Raw genomic sequence first — 21231 nt, forward strand, 5'->3', positions numbered from 1 at the left:
ATAAGAATGTGACATAAATCATTGTTTACAATTAATTTCTGTCATGGTTACCTCATGTTCACTACATTACAATCCCAATGTAGGCCTTTTCATTTGTCAGCATCCTCTTTACATTCCGCAGGATGGATGCTCCATACCTAATTAAATTATTGTCCAATCAGGAAGATCTTTGCCTTATCCCTCTGGGCAGGGAGCATATCATGCTATGTAAGTAATAAAGTTCTTGATGTGGGTGGTTAGTTCATGGGTTTCCATTGTATCATTTAAAAGGAATAAATGTAATTAAATTGTAAGATGCCATGCATAGACCTATGATGAGAATGCGCTACGAAACAAAGTTTATGATTAATCCAATTTAGCACAAACGAAGTACGGTCCTGTGTCACCTAACGATGGGGGTATGTTCTGAGCAATACGTCGTTAGGTGATTTTGCTGTTGTGCAAACATCGCAGAATGTGCACAAAGCTGGATGGTATAGGCTACTACACACCTATGCTCTGTGGTGCTAATGTTATGGGACCAGCATTGCGTATGTGGTTCATCGTTGACTGAAACGCCGTTATGTGGCACGTCACTGTACAAGAATAAAACTTAGCTTTTTCCATTCATCTCAAAACTTAAACATCCCATTTTGTGTTTGTCCCACTGATCGTTTAAACATCCCTCTCTTGATGACGATCTGGGCTGTTACTCATTTAGGGAGCCAGTATTTTGGTTGTTGAGTAGGATAGTGGTTTATGGTTGTTCCCCGTAACATCTAAAAATTGCTCAAATTAAATGCAGAAGGGCCATGCCTGGACCAATGATGTGAGTGGAATGCATCTGAATAAAAATTATGATCAATCGTTTTTTGAACTACTGAGGTCCATTGCAAAAAGAGAACCAGTGTATGACATTTGGGAATGATCTCAGGGAAGTTCAAGAATCTTGTTGAGAGTGTTCATGGATACCGATCTTATATTGTTAGTAAATTAATGAATGGGTCAATAAACAAATACATTCATAAGTAAAGAAAAAGAGGTCAAAACAGGGACCAATTTTAAGAATATGTTATAAAACAGAATATTATTAATTCAGTTCTGAAACACCTTGGTCCCTTAAGAAAAAAAATACATAGGTTCAATTTGTTACCACTGTGTTGGCAGCAGCTGGATAGAGGTACTTAAATGTCAATATTCTGGTCTTAGCTTGCAGTGGGTTCCTGGATGTTTGATTCATGAAGAAAAAAAGTTAAAAAACAAATGTTTAAATGAGTGAGTGAAAAGTACGAACCAATGATAAATATGTTTTATTCTTTTTCACGTCTGTTTTGTACCCCAGAATGGCTGCCCCTTGGCTGTTTCAATCATTATTTAATGATGAAGATCTTGACTGTTATCTGTGTGGCCAAGGAGAATATAGATCAGGGTAAGTAACAGATTAAGATTTTATTCTTGGTTTGGTTATTTTGTTTATGGATGATGGCTATATTATTTAAAAAAAATAAATGGCTTCATGCAGTCATAAAATCAAATCAAAGAAGACCATGCATGGACCAGTGGTAAGAATTTGTCCTGGCAAGGGTTGTGGTTAATTCATTTTGCAAAACTGAAAAAAAATAGATTTCCATTGAAACAGTAGGTTTAGACCACTGCCTCTTAGGTTGAGAAGGTCATAGACACATTCTAGTCTTAGTCAAAGATCCTCTTCTTGGGTTGATTGTGTTTTCCTTGGGTTTTATTATTTTATTAAAAATAATAAGTCATTAAACAAGTTAAAAGTAAATATGCTAGTAAAATTACAATGGTCACTCATGACCAATAACGTGATGATTCATGAAACAAGGGTCTATTTAACTTGTCAGCTATATTACCACCCTGTTGAAGGAGTACTTAGAGACACATAATGCTCAAAATTTTCCTTCTCGTTTGCAAGTAGATCCTTTGCTGTTGACTTTATTTTTGAAAATGAGTAACTAAACTAACAAACAAGGGAAAATCCATATAGAAAGAAAATTAAAATAATCAGGAATATTCCAATGATAAAATTTTACACAACAAGAATTATGATCGAGCCAGTTTTGCTTCTGTGAGATCCATTTATGTCAAAAGATTTAGTCTGTTACCTTTGTATATAATGAGGGGAGACACAGATGTTAAAATATTCATTGTTTTTGTTCTTGTATTTTGATGGGTTCATGGGTGTTACTATTACTGTTGTTATTATTTAGCAAATCAGTCTATGAAAAACTAAATTATAAGTGGCCAAATCATGGGCCACTGATGGAAATGTGTTTTGAAACAAGGATTATGATTATTGCACTTCTGCACCACTGGCATTTCTGAAGTAAAACGTTTACCTTTTTTTAATCTGTTTCAATGGTGTGTGTAGTACTACTCCACACGTTGTTTTGCAATAATTTGGATATTTTTGCATGCGAGTTACACAATTATTTTCTTCCATTATCTCAGGCACAAATACTAGTGACCTGATTTGTTTGGAGGTGGTTGGCAGGAGGCTCCTATGCCCCATATTTAAAAGTCTTCTGGCCCTTGTGTCTGGGAGAGTGCTAAAATAATTGATACTAAGGTACTAATTTCAGCGGCACAGGTATTGACCCGAATCTGTATCAGGCTCTGTGTTGGGCGTGACACCCACATCTGAATCCCACAGCTCTTTGGGATTAGGTGGAAACCTACTTACAAATGTAACAATTCAGTATAATGGGGAAGTAGATGAACTTTCCAGAAGCACAGAAGGTGGGCCCTTGGCTCAACCTTAAGTATCAGATGTTTTATAGAAGAGATGATGCTTGAGCCAATGACAGACTCACTAGGCTGTAAGTGCCATGAAGCTAAGAATCATATTCCTCTTACCCACTACTCTGCCCATTGTGCCTAGCACATACAGCGCATGTAATAAACATTTGTCGGAGTCGTGGAATGAATGATGAATGAAATAAAGCATGAATGAGTGAAGCAATGATTTAGTGAATGAATGAATCTGTGTAAACAGGAATGAAAAAAATGAATGAAAATGTGAAGGAGTGCACAAATGAGTGAACAAATCTGCAATGAGTTGAATAAGTCAATAAGTGCACAAATGCATGATGAATTAATGAGTGGATGAGCCAATGGGTAAGTAAAAATGTCAGCAGGTGAATGAGTGAGTGATAAATGAACCGGTCAGTGAGTGGATGAAGGAAAGACTGGTGGTAGGTCAATGAGTCAATAGGTGGAAGGTCAGTGCACAAGCGGATGAGTGAATGAATAACTGAGTCCCTGAATGAGGTTATGAATTAATGAGTACATGAAAGTTAATTAGTAATGAGAGAATGAAGGAATGAGTGAGTCAATGTATGAATCAACTAATAAGTAGATGCGTCAATGAGTAACCAAATTAATTGATTAATAATTAAAAAAATGAGTGAATGAATAAATTAATAAATGAATGAAAAAGGAAAAAGTTGAATAATTTAAGTAATGAGTAAATAAATAAGTCGATGAGTGAGACTAATGAGGGAATGAATAGGCAAATGGCTGGAGGAATGAATATATTAGAAAAAATGAATAAAAGAATGAATTAGTGAGTGAGTAAATGAGTCAATAAATGAGTATGTAATCTAGGAATAAATGAACTGCTTTGTGAGTGAATGAGTGAATGAGGGAATGAATCCATAAATGAATGAGTGAGTTAGTGATCCATGTGTGAGGCAATGAGTGAATGAACTCACACTGGGATTCCTTCCCTGACCACTCCAAAGAAAGTTAGCCATCCCGCAACCTCACAGCACATAATAGACACTTCAACCCATCCTGCTCCATCATGGTCGTTTGTTTACATGTCATCACTGAACTAACTATCCTGAGAGCCAGGAACGGGGTCAGATTCTTGTTTGTATCCCGAGCTCCTGCCCAGCCCTGAGTCTAGGAGGCGCCCAGTGAATTATCGCTGAATGAATGAACGAATAACTAAAAATACATGTGCTTTTGTGGAACCAGGCTGGCCCTTCTCAGAATGGTCTGGGAGCTGTTCTGTGGGGAAGCACGTGTGTGTCAGATGCTCTGTGGCATCCTCCTACGCAAGCCCAGCGTCTCCCTTGAGTCCAGCTTCCTGTGTCCACTGCCAGACGGTGAGACAGGATACTGGCAGTTCTGACTGCCCTGGACGTTGGCCCATCCTTGGGCAACGTTGGCTTGGCATGGTGGAATGGAAGCCCTGGGGCTTCCCGAAAGCTGCCCTTGCCTCTGCCAAGACAGGAGATCGAAAATAACCCCATCTTGTTTTTGTGCCTCCAGCGAGTGGGCCTGCTTCTTGCCTTGCCAAGCAAACTGAGTCCCTCCTGGGTCTAGCTGTGGGACTCTGGGGTGGATGTGAAGCACCTCTGGCTGTACAGCTCCAGCTTCGTCAGTGAGATGAGGATAACGATGCCTATCTGGCTGGATTGTGGTGAGAATTAAACTTGCCTAACAAGAGCTTATTGTAAGGCCCTTACGTGACACAATACATATCATGTACATAGTATGGTACCTGGGAAGGAATAGATGCCTCAAAAATTACCCAAAGTAGCTGTAATTGATGGTTTCAATTGCATTTATTTAAAAGCTCCCGAATGGATGTGATACCCAAATTCCTCTGTTCCAGAAGAATGGAGAGTTCAACTAAGTTCTGGAAGAATGCCAGTTTTGATGGGACAGGCCAGCCTAGACCACGCACCTTTAAGGCAGCATAACCTCCCCTTCTACCAGGGACAGACAACGAGAAAAGTGAGTAGGGGACACCTTTACTCCTTGTGGGGCATTTGCCCAAGACCCACCCACCTACCCTCCCTCTCACCCTTCCCCCCTTTCTCCAACCCTCTCTCCCTCCCTCCCTCCCTCCCTCCTTCCCTCGACAGTTGTTTCTTCAGCGCCCACTGTATGCCTGACACCGACCCCTGCTCTTATTCTCTTTTCTTGGCTGGCTCTGGACCCTGGCTCCATCCTGGTTTTGCATCCTTCCTTTGGACTTGGTGATGGTACTCCGTCATCTGGCCCGGAATATAGCCCCTCCTTCATGAGGATTTGATTTCAGCTCAAACCATTGGCCTTTCTACTTCAGACTGAATCAGGTAGATTCCTCCTTCTTAGCTGTGGACACCTGGGACCCTAATTTTGAATCTTCTAGGTTGACTATCTCCCATCTGGGAAATCTCCCGCCCTTCCTACGAGGAGTTGGGCCATGTTGGTGGCAGGTGGGCCCTCTGAATGCTGAGGGTGGGCAGCAGGATCAGTGTCCATGGCTTTGGTCCGGTGTCTGAGATTGGACCGGCCAACATGTGCAGATCCGGGGACAGGAGTTAGGCTCTCACGTTCCCCAGAACTCCTGGGTAAATGCGTTCAAGAGTTGCCAGTTAATTTTAGTCTGGTACTTGCCACTGGTTGCTCGGCTTTATGCTGAGCCTAATACAAATGTCACCTGCCTCTCACTCTCACAGTCCCGGGCCCTGTCCTTTGGCCTCCCACGTCTCTTTGTCCAAATTTGTCCTTTCTCACTCATTTATCCTCATCCATACCCCTGACAGAACCCACGTTCATTGTTAATTATGAGCTGCCAGTTTCTCCCAAAGGGCTAGGAACCTCTGGAGAACAGGGTCTTCCTTTTGTGTCTTTAGAGCCCATCACAAGGTCTAAACATTAGGAAATGTTTGGTGAATTAATCATTCATCCTTTCATTTATTCAAAAAAATATCGGGCCCTTTCTGTGGTCCCAGAGGCTGGGTGATAAATAGCAAGAAATAAGACATACCCCTCTCTGCCGCTGTGGCGCTCCAAGTCTTAGATGGGAGAGAGATTTTAAACACGTGTTCATGGCAAAATTACTTAATGACACTTGTGATGAGCGCTGGGGAACCAGGGGGCCGGGGGTCGTTAACCTGCCAGCCGAGCTGGGCTTGACCCTCAGGATGAGCTCCCTCTGCTTCTCTCTCGTGTTTTGGGGAGACACTGAAAGCAGGACAAGGCTGTAGCCGTGGTCGGAGCTGGCTCATGGCTTTGGCTCCCTGGGGTCAGGTCAGCGGGGTCTTCAGACATCCTCAGAGGCGAGAGACCAGTGGATTTGGACTTTCTGTGGCTGCTGCCTGGCTGCCACCTGGGCGGCTGGGACCCTGCACACTTTGCGTTTCACTCAAGCCCCGTGCTTGAGAAGGCAGGCTCTGCTGAGCGTCAGTGCCCTGCCAACTTTGAGGTGTTCCTCTTGGATGTGTTGCCAAGTGACAAGCTAAGGGTAGAATGGAATACGTATCGACCTTTTCTCCTTCTCTGCCACATCTCATTCTGGGTTTCTCCTAATGGCTGCCTGGAAAGCATCCTGTCGCTAATGGGACTGTAACATTCATGATGGAAACCCAGCAGTTGGGCTCACATTGTTGCGGTCACCATCCCTGGTGCCTCCCTCCTTCCCCCGGCCCCCAGTGTTCCATCCTACCCCGTCAGCATCTCTCCAGGGAGCCCGTTGAGTCTACCTTTCTCCTCTCTACCGCCACCACGTCAGTCCAGGCTTCCCTCGTCTCAGACTGGCATCGGCCTCTGACCTGGTCTCTCTGCCCCCTCCTCCAGGCTGTTCTCTTCACTGCAGTCAGTGCGATCTTTCTAGAATGCATGAGGAAGAGTCCCCTGCTCCTTAGAGCTCTCACGAGTCCCGGAAACCCCAGGGTGAGGTCCAGACTTCTTGGTTTCACACTCAAGGATCTTCATGACTTGGCGTGTGGCCACACCTCCCACTGCATGCTCCCTGGCCTCGTGTGCCACCTGGCAGACCCGCCCCGAGTCTGCATGTGTCTGTGTCTCTGTGCCTTTGCACAATCTCATCCTCTAGCCCTCTCCTCATAAGGCTTGGTAGCTGGAGGGCTTGTCCCCTCCAAGGTGGGATGAGCACCCCACACTTGGAACTGTCACACCGCCTGAACTTGACCCCCACTGAGAAACCTGTCCTGTTGCTTGGTCGCGATCTGTTTAGGGGCCTGCCTTTCCAAGACCTGTAGCTCCCCAGCTGTGGGTGCTCGGTCTTGGGTGCCTCAGACCACTCCCGCACCGCCCCCCCCCCCCCACTATCCGGCAGAGAACCTGTGCAGGGTAGCTGATCGATCACTGAGAATGCTGGTTGAATGAAGGAATGAATGAATGTACAAGAGAATGCTTGTCAGGCCATACTGGGGGACAAACTGTATCCCTGGCAGAGAACTGGGGTCCTTGGCCCTGGAGAGTAGCACCTCCTCATTACTGAGGCCTGTGCTCCTTCTCCAGCCAACTCCACTTTGCCTTCCGCCTGTGACTCATTAAGAGATATGTAACCTTAATCCTTGAAATTGCCGGGGATGAAGCATGTTTTCATTCAATGGCATGAACATGGGGATTTTATTCCTTTCTTAAATAAATCTCACTCCCCCAGGAAGTTTGGACAGGATGTGGGCGATCGGACTAGGGGTTGAAAGTGGACATTTTGCAAAAGGCCTGTTTCAAAATTTGAAACCCCGTGGCCACTGGCCAGAGCTGAGTGTGGCTTGTGGGGGTCGCTGGGGCCTCCTCTCAAAGAAGGGAAGGGATGATTGAAAACAAACCTTCAGCTGTCACTGAGTAGGCTGATGGCTCACAAGACAGAATTCCGCGGTTTGGTTTTGCTTCTCTGAGGAAACTTGAGCGAGCTCGGTCACCCTCATTAGCTCTTCTTTCAAGCTTTCGGCTGAGGCCTGAAGCCCTCCTGAAGCCCAGGGGGAGTTTGAGCTGGTGCTGACATCAGTGGGACGAGTGTGTGAGTGCTAGAGGAGACTGCGGCCCTGGCCCAGGCCCAGGGGGAAGGATGCTCTGAGGCAGGCCCAGGGGACCGTCTAGCCCAGCTCGGGGGACCATAGGGGCTGGCAGCTCACCCCCCCCCCCCCCCCCCGCGAGGAGGCACAAAGTGGGACTGAGGAGAAAGAATAATAACGTGACATTATGCCTGTTGTCACCAGGCACGGCCACAAGTTTTCTCTTTCATCCCAAAGTGGGTGCCATCAGTTCCTTGTTGTGGAGATGAGCAAGCTGACCACTGAACTGCAGCTCCCATCAGGGCCACAGTGTGGCCCAGGCAGCCCTGACTCCAGGTCCAGTGCTCTTCTTAGTCTTCTCCTCAGTGGGTACCCACCACGCAGAGCCAGGGCTGAGGCTGGCGCTCCGGGATCACGGATGCGGCTGGTTAGAGGGGCGGGACACGGGGTTCAATGGTCCCGGAGACCAGTTCTCAGTGTTCGAGCTCTCATGACTGGCTGTCCCACTGTCCTTTGCTGTCCTCAGCAAGTGGACCCTGGCCCTGGACTGGCCCCCATGACAGGGAGATTCCATTGTCCCTTGTTTTCTTTTGACTTCTTTTTTCTTTTCTCTGCTAGGAAAGACAGCAGTTTGTCCCTTTGGAGAAGTCACCGGTGTCCTCCAGCTCTCCTTCACGCCCTTCGTCGGTAAAAGGGAAGGAGTTTCATTCATTTATTTGTCAGAAATCCTGATGTGCCATGTACTAATAGCGAGCCTCGGCCCCTGAATGTGGTGCTGGCCCGGGAGTGTGTACGTGGTCTGCTAGGCAGACAGCATGCGGGGACACGTCGGGAGTTCACACCACGTCTGAGATGAGGGTCAGACTCTTAACACACGTGTTAGTCTCTGGTCCCTTCCCTTGCTAAATCTTCAATTACTGTGTTATAGTCATTTGCTAGGATACTGTGTAACTGTTAAAGCATCACAAGATAGGAAGCTCTTGGATGGCGTGGGAAAACATTCAGGATATATAGTTAGGTGAAAAAATTAGGATGAGTCCAATTAAAATGATGATGAGTCCAATTAAAAATATGTATACAGGAGCCAGCCTCGTGGCGTAGTGGTTAGGTTCATGCCCTCCGTTTTGGTGGTCCCAGCTTTGCAGGTTTGGATCCCGGGCACAGACCTACACACCGCTCATCAAGCCATGCTGTAGTGGCGTCCCATACACAAAGTAGAGGAAGATTGGCACAAATGTTAGCTCAGGGACAATCTTCCTCAAGCACAAAGAGGAAGATTGGCAACAGATGTTAGCTCAGGGCCAGTCTTCCTCACACACACACACAAAATATATATATGCATACATACATGTACACAAGCACACACACACACACCTCACACTCTCTCTCTCTCTCAAAGGTGCCACCAGTTCTCGCTCACATAAAGGCTATCTCCACTTGCCTTCTTGTCCCCACATCTTCCCTCCATCAGGCTCCCCAGGCTCACAGGGGATCTCATTGTCCTCCAGCGAGCTTTGCAAAGGGTGATGGTTCCTTCTTCCCTCCATCTGAGCCTTGAGCTGGAGCCAATGACTACCCAGCTTAGCCTCAGTTTCCCCACCCGTAAAAATGGAAAAAGGATGATGACATGAATCTCTGCCATCACCGTTTGCCGTCTGGGGAGAGAGGAGACTTCTCTCCATTTGACTCTGGTCCCGACCCTCCTCCTCTCTGTCCTTCCAGAGCCTTGATCCTCACTCGTAATTTTGGGGCCAGTTATTATATTTTCTTTTCCCTCGGATCTGAGGCCATACTTGAAGTGTGGGGGAGGTCACCAAAGGTGTCACAGAAGACAGAGAGAGTGACAGGGCCGCCTGGGACTGTTGGGTGTGAGTGCTTCACTCTGCGGGGCTCCTGGCTTGTCCTCCCAGGCCCCTTCTCCTCACCCTCCCTTCTTGGGGACTGCGGCTACCAGAGCTGGATTTGCACTGGGAGGAAGTAGGGGCAGAGTTGGGGATGGGAGAGGGTGGGGTTGGCTGGAAGACGAGGCCCCACCACACGGGGGTTATTCTCTGGGGTGCAGCGGGCACCAAAGAAAAGGGTGAGCTAGAAAGTGCTGGGCAGATGTTGGAGAAACCAGGGAGGGAGCGACCCCTCCTGGACCCCCAGCCCACCCCTGCATGGCCCCCCAGAGAGCCGCGGAGTCCGTTGGTGCTGCTACATTTACCACCTCGCAGAAGCCCCTCTTACAGAGAAGGAAACTGAGGCTCAGATGTGCCCAGCCCAGCGCCCAGGTCCGGGGTGTGTCCCATGTCCCCACAGCAGCCCCAAAGTTTGGTCTCTCTCCGGGATGCACAGGCCGAAGAATGTGAGGCAGAAGGGGGCTCAGTACCCGGGGCCTGGGGTCTGCTGTTTCCGTCAGTGGGGCTGGAGGCGGCATCTTCTTTCCCGCCTGAGAGCACTGCGGCTCATGTTCATGGCTTGCTCATCGGGATGAAAGAACTTTACACAGTTTCCTGGCCACATCTACCAATTCGGTGACCCTTCATAAAAGCCCCACAGGAACCCCAAACAGCATGTTTCAAAATACACAGAACTCAGGCCGCTGCAGAGCTCAGAGCCCTGCTGCTGGCCTGGCCCATCAAGGGAGGGTGGGTCCAGGGCCACCCTAGGCCTGCCTGAGCTTGCCGCCTACCCCAGAGCCCACTTGGTGGTCACCAGCCCCCAAATCCCCTCTTCCGTGACCTTGGGGAGAGCCTCAACTGGGAGGCTGTTCCTCCGCCTTCAGACCAGTCATTTCTTCCACGTTAAGAAGAGTCCGCCTGAGCTGGCCTGCTGGGCCGGGGAGGCGGGGCTATAGTTGTATTAACAGGAGCAGAGTAGATGGTGAAGCATGGCTCCTGAATCCAGTGTTGGGGGCGGAGCCAGGCTGGGGCTCTTCCTCCACATCAAGGTGGCAGGGAGCCACAGGACCACGGGCCTGTAGGAATATCCCCCGGCACAGGGGGGTGCAAGTCCCTGCTAGCGTTCTAGGTCGGAGGTGGAGCCATGGTGGGTGTATGGATGGGCATTAAATCTTTGAAAAGTTGAGTAAAGATAGTAGAAGAGCCTTCATGGACCAGTGATGACTGGTTCATGGAATAAAGGCTGTCGTCAGTCCAATTCTGTGTGTACCTGGAGTCACAGGTGATAATAGTTATATTAACAATAGCGAGAACTCAACGGGCTGCCATCTGAGCGTGCTGATCTGCTAGGCCCGTCCCGGGGACCCCTGTGTTCCTTATCTCCACCCATGTCCCGGTTAGTCCTGAAACGGAGGTCCCTTGCCTCTCCTTCCTTTCCTCCACCTGCTCCAGCCTGTTTGCTGTGATTTCCCAGTTCACACCTCCTGTGAGCTCTCTCACTCTGGGAGGATCTCCCTGTCCCCCAGAGACCCCCTGGTGCTGCTCAAGATTGCCCCAACAGACCTGCTGTGTTTCGTTCCAGAGCTGTGTCTCACATTGAATTACTAGGATCCTGAGGGCCGGCTCTGGTCAGCTCCATGTCCCCGCTGCTGGGCCTCACCATTCCCAAAGTACCCCTCAGGGAGTGTTGACCCATTCCCTATACCCTTTTGGTCAGACACGCACTCAAACAGTTGCATTTGGTTTTGTGACTCGGCCCTCTTGTCTTGGAAGGTCCTTCTGCATGGAGCCTGGAGCCGTGAGGCGTGGTTGCTCCAGGACAAGGCTTCCTGAAGACACCTCTGATGGGTGGAGCCCTGGCTTCGCTGGGTGAGTTATGCTTCTCCTGGTCACACTCTCAATGGCGTGTGTGCCTGTGACTAAGTCTAGATGACGTAAAGACTACAGACAATCAAAGATGGGCTGGAGCGTGGGTGAAGGCCTCACAGGGGCCTGAGTGCGGGCACTGCCCACCTGGAGCATTGGCAGGCAGAGGCCAGGCCATTTCTGGCAGCTGCTTCTCTGAGTGGAGGGCAGGGCTAGCCAGAGAAGTCACTTGAAAGTTGCCCAAGGTGTCACTAGTGAAAGGGCAAGCTCAGCACGGGCTCGACCCCGGATAGTTGACCCTTGTCTCTGGTCCCACCCAAGCGGCTCGCAGCTGACCCATCACTAGCGTCCTTTTTGGCAGCTTGGGTTGGGGCTCAGGGTTACCTTCTCACCTCTGCTCCAAGTGAGTCCGTTAATTTATGCAGATAATTACAGTCTGTTAACTCATTACCGTAATGGACAATGTGATAAGTGGAAGCCATCTGAGTTTTTCCTGTAAAAGACCCTAAACTAATAACTAAAATTTATTGCACGTAATAGTTCTAAAAAGGAATATTTTTCTTCATTAAAAAGGAAATACATGTTTATTGTAAAAGTTTGTAAAATGCTGAAAAGAACAAAAGGAAGAATAGGATTGACCCTAGTCCCACCACTCGAGGATGACCACTGCCAACATTTGGTGACCAACCTCTGGTTTTTTGTTTTCTTCTATAATCACATAAATGTCTGTGTGTGTGTGTGTGTGTGTGTGTGTATACACATATGTATGTTTTTTAATGGGCTCATCATTATCATCCTAATTTTTTCACCTAATTACATATCTTGAATGTTTTCACATGTCATTAAGTAATTTCCTATCTTGTGATGTTTTAATGGTTATATAGTATCCTAGCAAATGACTACATCATAATTGATTTAATTGGTCCACTCTTAACCAGGTGTTTAGATAATTTTAAAAGTTGGATTGTGTGAATTGGGGTGAGCATCTTTGTTTATTCATCTTCACATGTGTCTCTGATGTGTCTCCTGCAGTTTCTTTCTAAAAGTGGAATGGCCATGTCAAAGGCTGTGAGCATTTTTACGGCCAAGTTGTTCTCCTTAACCTTTCCACCACCTTGCTTTCTCAGAATTAGTTTAAGAAGTGCCTTTTTCTCTGGGAATTATCAAGGTTTTTAACATTTGCCAATTTGTCAAAGCATGGCATTTCATTCTTTTCATTTCAGTTGTTATTACCCGTGATAAGAGCATTTCCTTCATATCTTTATTGGTTCTTTGCATCTGAATTGCCAGTTCAGATTCTTTGCATTATCCATTTAGTTTTATTTTTGTCAAAGTCATGCAGATACATCATTTTAAGAGTCAAATAGTTCTACGAGGTTAGTGCCGAAGCCTCGGTCCTCAGCCCTGCTCCTCCGTCCCGTGACCCGCTCCACTGAACCGACAGCTTTGAACTCTTGGAACTGATTCTCTTGACATTTACATCCATTTTTCTAAGTAACATCTTAGTTTTCTACGTCTCAGTTTTGTTCTAGCGTAAGGCATTGTCTTGACTTCTCATCCATAGAAGATGAGGATTTAACTCTGTCACATATGCCCTTGGCCTCCCCACACACAAGCAGACCTCTGTGCCGCATCCTCTCAATATATTTAGCTCGTAGCTTTAGTTTGATCAGTATTCAGTGTTCACGTTACTATAACAGTGTAAACACGCTTGACGCCTGACCAACAGCACTATGATTCTTTACCTCTCCTTCCCAACTTTCTGTTTGCTCTGGAGTTAATAATTACCTTGTGTTTTGTTTGTTTCTTTTTTCATTCTTTCTTTGATTGATTTGTTAGTTTCTAATGAAATTTTCACAGATTTCTCCCAAACCTCTCAACACATTCAAACACATTAGTGTTTTCTTTTTTTTTAATGTGTTTAATCTTTTTGAAAAAATCTCTTCCTGGAGCCTTCTTGCCTGTTTTCTTCTGGATTGGTTGATCTTTGGGTTTCCTGTCCTCATCTTGGGATCCTCCCTCATTCTTTTCCCGAGGATTCCCTTGACCCTCTCCTTGGTTGGATCTCGAATTCTGTAAAACCTGTGTAAGCTTTTTTGGTTTACTCCGCTGTTTTGCTAGAGTGCATCCTCTAGTAGTTTCCTAAGGGGTTCGTGGGAGGTAAATTCTTGGAGATCTTTCACATCTGAAGAGGAAAACGTGTCCACACTGATGGTGATAGTTTGGCTGGTATAGAATTCTGTTTGGTAATCGTTTTTCCCCTCAGATTTCGAAAGTGTGAGTAATTGTCTTCTCACTTCTAGTGCTGTTGATGAGCAGTCTGAAGTCTCTGTGATTCCTCATCCCTTGTCTGTGCTCTTTTTCCTCCCCTTCCAGAACTTGTAGGATTTTCTCATTGTCTTCTAGTGTTTTAAATTTCATGTGCATGGTTCTTGATATGGATCTCCGTTCATCCATTTTACCAGGCCCTTTTGATCTGAAAACTTGTGTCCTTCAGTTTTGGACATTTTTTTTGCACAGTTGCTTGGCTAACGTCCTTTCACCTATTTTCTCTTTCTGGAACTTAGATTGTTTGTGTGTTGGATCTCTCTGGTTCTTTAATATTCCCATAATTTTCCTCTGATTTTCAACTCTTCATTTCTTCTCTTCCTGAGCGATATCTGTCTTCATTGACTTTTAACCTATTTTCATTTCTGCAATCTCTAATTTTCAAGGTTTTTATTATATTTTAAATGTTATTTTATAGTGTTTTATTCATGGATGCAGTTGCTTCTTATATCCCTGATAATATTAGGTTTTCTGAAATTTTCTGTTTTTTTATGGAGTCTGCAAGGTTTTTTTTTTTCTCCCAAGTGTGTGTATGTCTCTAACTTCTATGTTGCTTTTCTTAACTCTCTGGTGATATAGGTAGATATGGAGATAGATGATGGAGATAGGGCTATGGAGGATTTGGGTGCATATAGTACACACAGACAAGCACACTCACGAGCTGTTGGGAAGCTCTTGTATGGCCTTGCGAGCTCTGGCTTTACTGTAGAGTGAGCTGGCTGGACTTACTATTGTGGAACCCCAGGTTTTAGCATTTTTAAATCTTTTTCTTTTGGATAGCTCAGATGCTCGCTTTAAAGAAGGTTTTTCACTTTCTGGTGTGGAGTATTTTCTGCTGCTGGTGCTCTGGAGGTTTGTGGAGGAAGACCAGGTGGTCTCAATGTCCAGCTTGTAAAACTTTGCCATCTTCATCCTTTTAATTTAAAACTCTTGCCCTCAGCCCTGCCTGCATCTCTGCTGCAGTCACCTCTGCTCCACTGTCTCCATGTAATACACCTTCAGTCTTCTCTCAGAGTTGGGGAACGCTCTGGCCAATGGGTGAGGATCTGGGGAGCTGCCTTCTTAAAGACACTTTCAGCCAATTCATCCTATTTAGACCCAGATTTTCCTGCCACATCAAAGTACCTGTCACTTCCTGAGACTTCTGTGGATTCCATGGAATACACCGGACTTTATTTCAGCTTTCCTTGCTGCTGGTTTAGGATTCCTAGCTCTGAATCACGCCTCTCTTCTTGTCTTTGTTCCTCTGTACTTAGACCCAAAATGAAAATCTCTTCACTCTCAGCACAGTGTCAAGAGGGCGAGCAGGTGCACAACTGATCTCAATTTCCCACATTCATTTAAACTGGAAGTCATTTAACCATTTCTCTTTATTGATATGTTCATCTTTTATTTTCATTTGGTAAGACCTTTTAAAATAAGAATAGTAACTCTTTTTCTCTCATATATTACCAATTTCCCCCCACTTTTCATTTGCCATTCCATTTGTTTGTGGAGCTTTTAATTTTTTTATTTAAAAAAGCTTTATGTTCTAAAATCGATCGCTAATTTTTAATAGAGTTTCTTCTTGGTTAGAACGTCCTTTTCTACTCTGAGCTCATATGGTCACTTTTTTTTTCCCCAGTTCTTTCCTGATTTTATCTTTTATATTTGAACCTTTAATCCATTAACTTAATTATTGTGACAAATAACTGTCTGTCCCATTTCCACATTTAGTACATGCTAGATACTTATATGCTTTTGTTTCTTGTTGTGCCTTTCTATATTCCATTAATCTGTCTATTCTTACCCCTGTGCTGCTTTGTTTTAACATATTGAATTGTTACAATGTGTATTATTGTTTAGTAGCAGTTGTCTTCCTCCCTTCTTACTTTTCAACATTTTCTTGATTAGTCTCACTTGTTTATTCTTCCTGATGAATTTTAGCGCTATTGTGAATTTTAAAACATTCTTTATAAATTTTCTGTGGAATTTTTTAAAATGGTAAATTAAAGGGAACTGATGTTTTTTGATATTTGGACTTTGCCTGATATTTTGCAGTTTAATATACATATTCACAATTTGTCAAATTTGACAAATTCGCAGTTTGTCATTAAGCTTATTTCAAGAAATTTAAGTATTGCTTTGATTGTGAATTTATTCCCTTTTCTTATATTTTCCAACTGGTTATTACTGGTATGTAGGGGGAGGGATTATATATTTACTGTTATGGGCTGCCTCGTTGAATTCTCTCATTTGTTCTGCAAGTTTTTAGTCGAATGTTTTGGAATTTCTAGGTAAAGAGTCCTTCATAGCTATAAAATGCAAATTTTGCTACTTTTTCCAATATTTTGTTTCTTCTATTTCCATTTCTTGTCTTATAGCATTGGTTAGATCTTCCAAAACATTAAATTGGTGATGATGAAAATCTTTTTCTTGTTTCTGGTTTACTGCTAAGTATGATGACAAATAATCTTTTAGGCTATGTGTTTTTTATAATGCCAATGAAGTGTTTATTTCTAGTTCATATATATCTTTAAAATCAGAAATGGATTTAGAATTTTATGAAATGCTTTTTTGATACCTATAGAGATATTTGTGTTGTTTTTCTCTGACGGTCTGTTGATGCAATGAATTATAATAATGTTTCATAATTTTGAAACATTTTTGGATCAAATTCTACCTGGTTATGGTATATTGTTCTTTTAATATACTACATGACTTGCTTCACTAGCGTTTCATTTAGGACTTCTCAAATTTATTTTTTGTTGGTTTTGGTATCAAAGTTATGCCGGCTTTGTAAAATGAATTAGGGAACATTCCATCTTTTTCTATATTCTGTACCATATATACATCATTTAAATGATCTGTTCCATGAAAGCTTGGAAGAACTCACCCATATAACTCTCCTGGGGTAATTCTTTGACAACGTTTCCTATTTCTTTTGTATTTATTGGATTCTTTAGATTTTCTACATCCTTAGAATTTTGGCTTCTTTTTCTGATGTAGCGCATTGTTTAAATGTGCAGGCACTGGAATCAGGCAACTTGGGTTCAAATTCTTGTTCTGTCATTTCTCATGTGACCTCAGGAAAACTATGTCCTCTCTCTAATTCTTAGTTTCCTCATTTGTTAAATGGATAAAATGGGAGCCTGTAGCTAAGAGGGCCATTGTGAGGATTAAAGAGATAAAGTACTTTGCACTATGTCTGGCACATAGTGAGTGCTCAGTGATTTTTTTTAAAGCTATTAATTAACCCTAGAAAATAATCTATTTTTCAGAGATTTAAAAGTTTCTTAGCACAGAATTATAAATAGTATTTTTATAATAAATTTTTTTATCTATTTCTATGATATATCACCTGTGTCATTCTTTATTTTGTATGTGTGTACTTTATCTCTTTTTTTTTTATCAGATGAGCTAGAGTGTCTATTTTAGAGGTTTTTCAAAGAATCAGTTCTTGGACTAATTTATCAATTCAACTGTTTTTGTATTAATGTGTTCAAATTCAACAATACCTGCTTTTACCTTTATTGACCCCTTCTTTCTACTTTCCTTAAGCTTGTTTTATGGATCTGTCCATATATCCCTTATGTTGTTCTTCTTTAATAATGAAAACATTTCATGCTATGAATTTGCCTCTGGTTGCAATTTTGACTGCATGTCACAAGTTTCAGTATTTTTAAATATTTGTAATTATGCTTTTCATTTCTTCTTGTTCTTAGAAGAAATGATTATCTGACTTAAATGTGCAAAAGTAGAGCTTATTTTTTAATTAATTTCTAATTTGTTTGGGTTGTGTGTTGTTGCTTATACATTTTTATTCAATTGTGGTTATACTTCATTGTGGCTAGAGATTGTGGACATACAAACTCTCCTTTGGGGGATTTATGGATGTCTTCTTTGTGCCCTATATAATCAATTTTGTAAATGTTTCATGGTCTTTAAAAGTAAGGTGTGCATCTTGTTGATAGGGTACAGATTTTAGTGTAAAGACATTTAGTTTAACTAGCTTTTCAGTTGATTCTTTTGGATTTTCTTAGTGAAGAATGAAGTAATCTATAAATAACCATAATCTTAATCTGTTTGTCGTAGTTTATAACATTGATCTATTTTCTGTTTCATTACATTTGTTAGAGCTTTTTGAATAGTGTAAGCTAATATTGATGAAGTAAGCATCTTTTCTTGATTTCTCATTTTCTGTTAATGATGCTGTTGCTTTCCTCTTGATTTGAGGCATGTTCATCATTTACTTTCTGCCTGTTTGATGACTTTAGGACTGAGAGAGCTCTGGAAACTGCATTTCTGTTTCTCCCCTTTTGGCTGCTATTTTATTCCTAATGTCAATGTTTGTGAATGTTGTGTCCTTGTTGTGGACTGTACCTTCCATCTCGGAGGGGTGGTTTTCATCGACCAGTCTAACGGTTTTGCTCTTGGGTACTTATAATTACAGAAGCACCTCTGCTTTATTTTCATTTGTGTTTCTGAGTTAGGTAACCCTAGTTTCTTGTATAACTGTTTTTGGAAGCCTGTATTCAAGGCAAAGTGTTGTTTGAAAGTTGAACCAGAGACTTGCACGTTCCAAAGAATTCTGCTCCTCGAGAGCACGATGTTCTGCACATTTTCAAGCAATTTCTAGCATTCCATGCATGTTCTTTAAACTTTGTCTTTTCAAACACATGGTTCACTGCCTTAAATTCAATTATTGAGGCTAAAGATTGGCCACATTGGGTCTGCCTAATGATTTCCGTCTTTGTCTTAATTTCTTAAGTCTGTATGAGATCTATGCTCTTACCACAGGTATCAGCAATTTTACTTTTCCATTTTCTGCTTACTTTAGGAAACAACACAAGCAAAATGTAATTAAATACTGGTTTTCAGATGCAGCCAAGTCCTTTATTCAGAACAAATGTTACCCAGAAGCCAGATAAGTAAAATAGATCAAATCCAAGCTGCCCTGTTTGGAGCCAGGCAGTGACCTCAAACTGTGGGCATTTTCCTATAGAGACATGCGGGACCCCAGATGCCTCTCAGAATACCCTTTGAAAGTCTCTGCGATGAGATATTAAAGCAGTTGCACAAACACACTGAACAAATTGCCATGTATGCAGGACTTGGGTGCAGTCGATAGGGAGCCGATTGCTGGCAGTCAGTGGCTGTGTGAATTCCGTAGTTGTGAGATGTCAACTCAGGGTCGTGTAGACCACCTGAAAGTCAGTGTGCGAAAATGGAGGCTTTCCTGTTTGTCTCTGCTCATCCCTTGGATTTGAATTTTTCGAGATAATATACTTGAAATGCATCTCAAATAGACAACTTGTAGTGTGGATTTGACGCTTTTGCCTTGAATGGGAAAATCCCCTTTTTAAGGGGGTATAAACCATTTTCCTTTTTATTTCTTGGTTTTCTTGTTGGGACGTAAAAAATTGCACTTAATGCTTGTTTTATTTTTTTTTTCTCCTTGCTTTCCTGCAGTCTTTTATTACATAGAGTACATTTTTCTCTTTTAAAATTTTCTCTGGTGATTCGGAAAGCACACAGCCAGTGTCTAAGTCTATCAGTGCTAACATTTCAGGGTTTTTTTTATGCCATGCTTACATCCAAATTTTTCTATGGCAAAAAACAACCTGACTTCCGTCTGTGCAATTAATTCCGTCTGTTCCTATATCTCCCCGTTCCTCCTGTTTACACCCTTCCAAATGATACTGTGTGAGTGGGTTTTGTCACTGTGCCTTCTACTTCCTCTCCCCACCGTGAGCCCTGTGCTTTGGGATGAGAGAATCGCCTCTCTGCTTTCTGCTCTGGCCTCCTCTGCAGCAGCAGAAACTCCTTATTGTTTCTGGACTACAGATTGTGTCAACCTGAAATCCTGCCACTTTGTACACTTCCGTGATCTCCTCTCAGTGTGTGGGTTGAGGGTCCGTCTTCTTCCCATCTAGACTGTGAGCTCCTAGGAGGCAGGAACCCTGAGTCAGGGCAGCCTCCGCCTCCGCATGGGGCAAATGGCTGTCCAAGGCATATTCACAGCTGAGTGTCTGAGAGGCTATGTGAGCCAGTCAGTGCAAAGACGACTAGCCAAGGCGTAAATGAGTGTAGGAAGGAGTGGATCTGAGAGAGAGACGAGTGCATGGAGGAGCGGGTGAATTGACATGCTGTTGAAAGAATGGCCGAGTAGATGGACAGGTGAGGGAGTGGAGCAATGACTGGGGCCTGCAGAACCGAGAATGACCACCAGCCACCAGCTGCGAGCCGTCTGAGGTTAGGAGATGTTCAGCCCAGGCTGGGTGTCTGCATGTTGGGATGCATGGGGTGGGGGAGATGGGCTTGCCCACCTCTCTTGAGATCCAGGAGGCTAATGAAGATGCATGTCACTTTGTCCAGGACGACGGGGACATTTAGGATCCATCTCTGCTATTCGGAGTTGTCCATTCTTCCTCCCTATTCTGTAGAATGCCTGATTCTGGGCACCGAGGATATAAAGCTGAGGCCGGTGTGATCCTTTCCTCGCTCAGAGGAGTTCCCGTACCAATGGCGGACATGAGTGACTTCCTCTCCAATCAGGGGTACAGAGAAAATAAAAGCCATCAAAATGACCTCCCCAGCTCCCACCATTAGCCTTTCCCCACAGCTTCTCTTTCCCTGATGACCGAGGGAGGAAGTGACTTAACTCCTGGCCCAATGGCAAATGCGGCCTGAGCTTGGGCACCACCTCTCCAGCTTCTCAGGGGTCTTCCACCACCACCGTCAGCCTCGCCCCTCTCCTGGAGGCTTCCCGTTGGCTCTTACGATGCCATAGGTCCTGTTATCGGAAGAGTCTCTGGAATCCACCTCCTCCCTCTAGCTACCACCCTCTCGGTGGTTTTTCTGTATCTCATTTTTATTTGCCTTCCCGCCCTGCTGCTCCACTGAGAGAGCTTTCATGAGACCACCAATGACCTCCATCCGATTGCCTGCTCGGCACCTCCACTAGGATTTCTCACTGGCCCTGCAGCCTCGCCCACTCAACACTAAGCCCCTGCTCCCCGATCAACACTCACTCCTCCTTGGGTGCTCCCCAGCTCAGAGAGTGGAGCCACTCTCTCCCAGCTGCCGTGCCGGACGCCTGCGAGCATTCTTGACCCTTTCCTATTGCTCTCCATTCCTTACCCGTGGCTGGGGCATTACCAGGTTTCTCCTGTTCTTCTTCCTAACTATTCTCAAAGATGCCTAGTTTCCCCCATTTCCATGACTGCTCCCCTGTCCACGGGGCGGTTCTCTCTTTTGTGGACTCCTGTACTCCTCCCTGCCTCTGCTTTTGCCTACAGCAGCACTCTCTTCTCACATCATATCTCATAAAATGTGAGGCTCGTGTCCTTTATCAGCTATTAAGGGCTTTCCCTCGGCTTGAGGATAAAATCTGTGCTTTTTAACCTTTG

The 21231-nt window shown here is 44.3% G+C and overlaps 1 protein-coding gene across 1 annotated transcript in view; it reads left to right on the forward strand.

Annotated features, from left to right (window-relative positions):
* The window catches only part of LOC111770414 (uncharacterized), a 41812-nt gene that overhangs the window by 7595 nt on the left and 12986 nt on the right, over nucleotides 1-21231 (forward strand). The window contains exons 9-14 of the mRNA XM_070249453.1: nucleotides 122-207; nucleotides 1322-1408; nucleotides 4279-4429; nucleotides 4625-4746; nucleotides 5026-5090; nucleotides 8382-11515. Of these exons, the coding sequence (XP_070105554.1) occupies nucleotides 11430-11515 (86 nt within the window). The 5' untranslated portion in view covers nucleotides 122-207; nucleotides 1322-1408; nucleotides 4279-4429; ... (1 more) ...; nucleotides 5026-5090; nucleotides 8382-11429. The remainder of the gene's footprint in view (nucleotides 1-121; nucleotides 208-1321; nucleotides 1409-4278; nucleotides 4430-4624; nucleotides 4747-5025; nucleotides 5091-8381; nucleotides 11516-21231) is intronic.

This window comes from Equus caballus, chromosome 24 (genome assembly GCF_041296265.1).
Source record: "Equus caballus isolate H_3958 breed thoroughbred chromosome 24, TB-T2T, whole genome shotgun sequence".
Classification (NCBI taxonomy): Eukaryota; Metazoa; Chordata; class Mammalia; order Perissodactyla; family Equidae; genus Equus; species Equus caballus.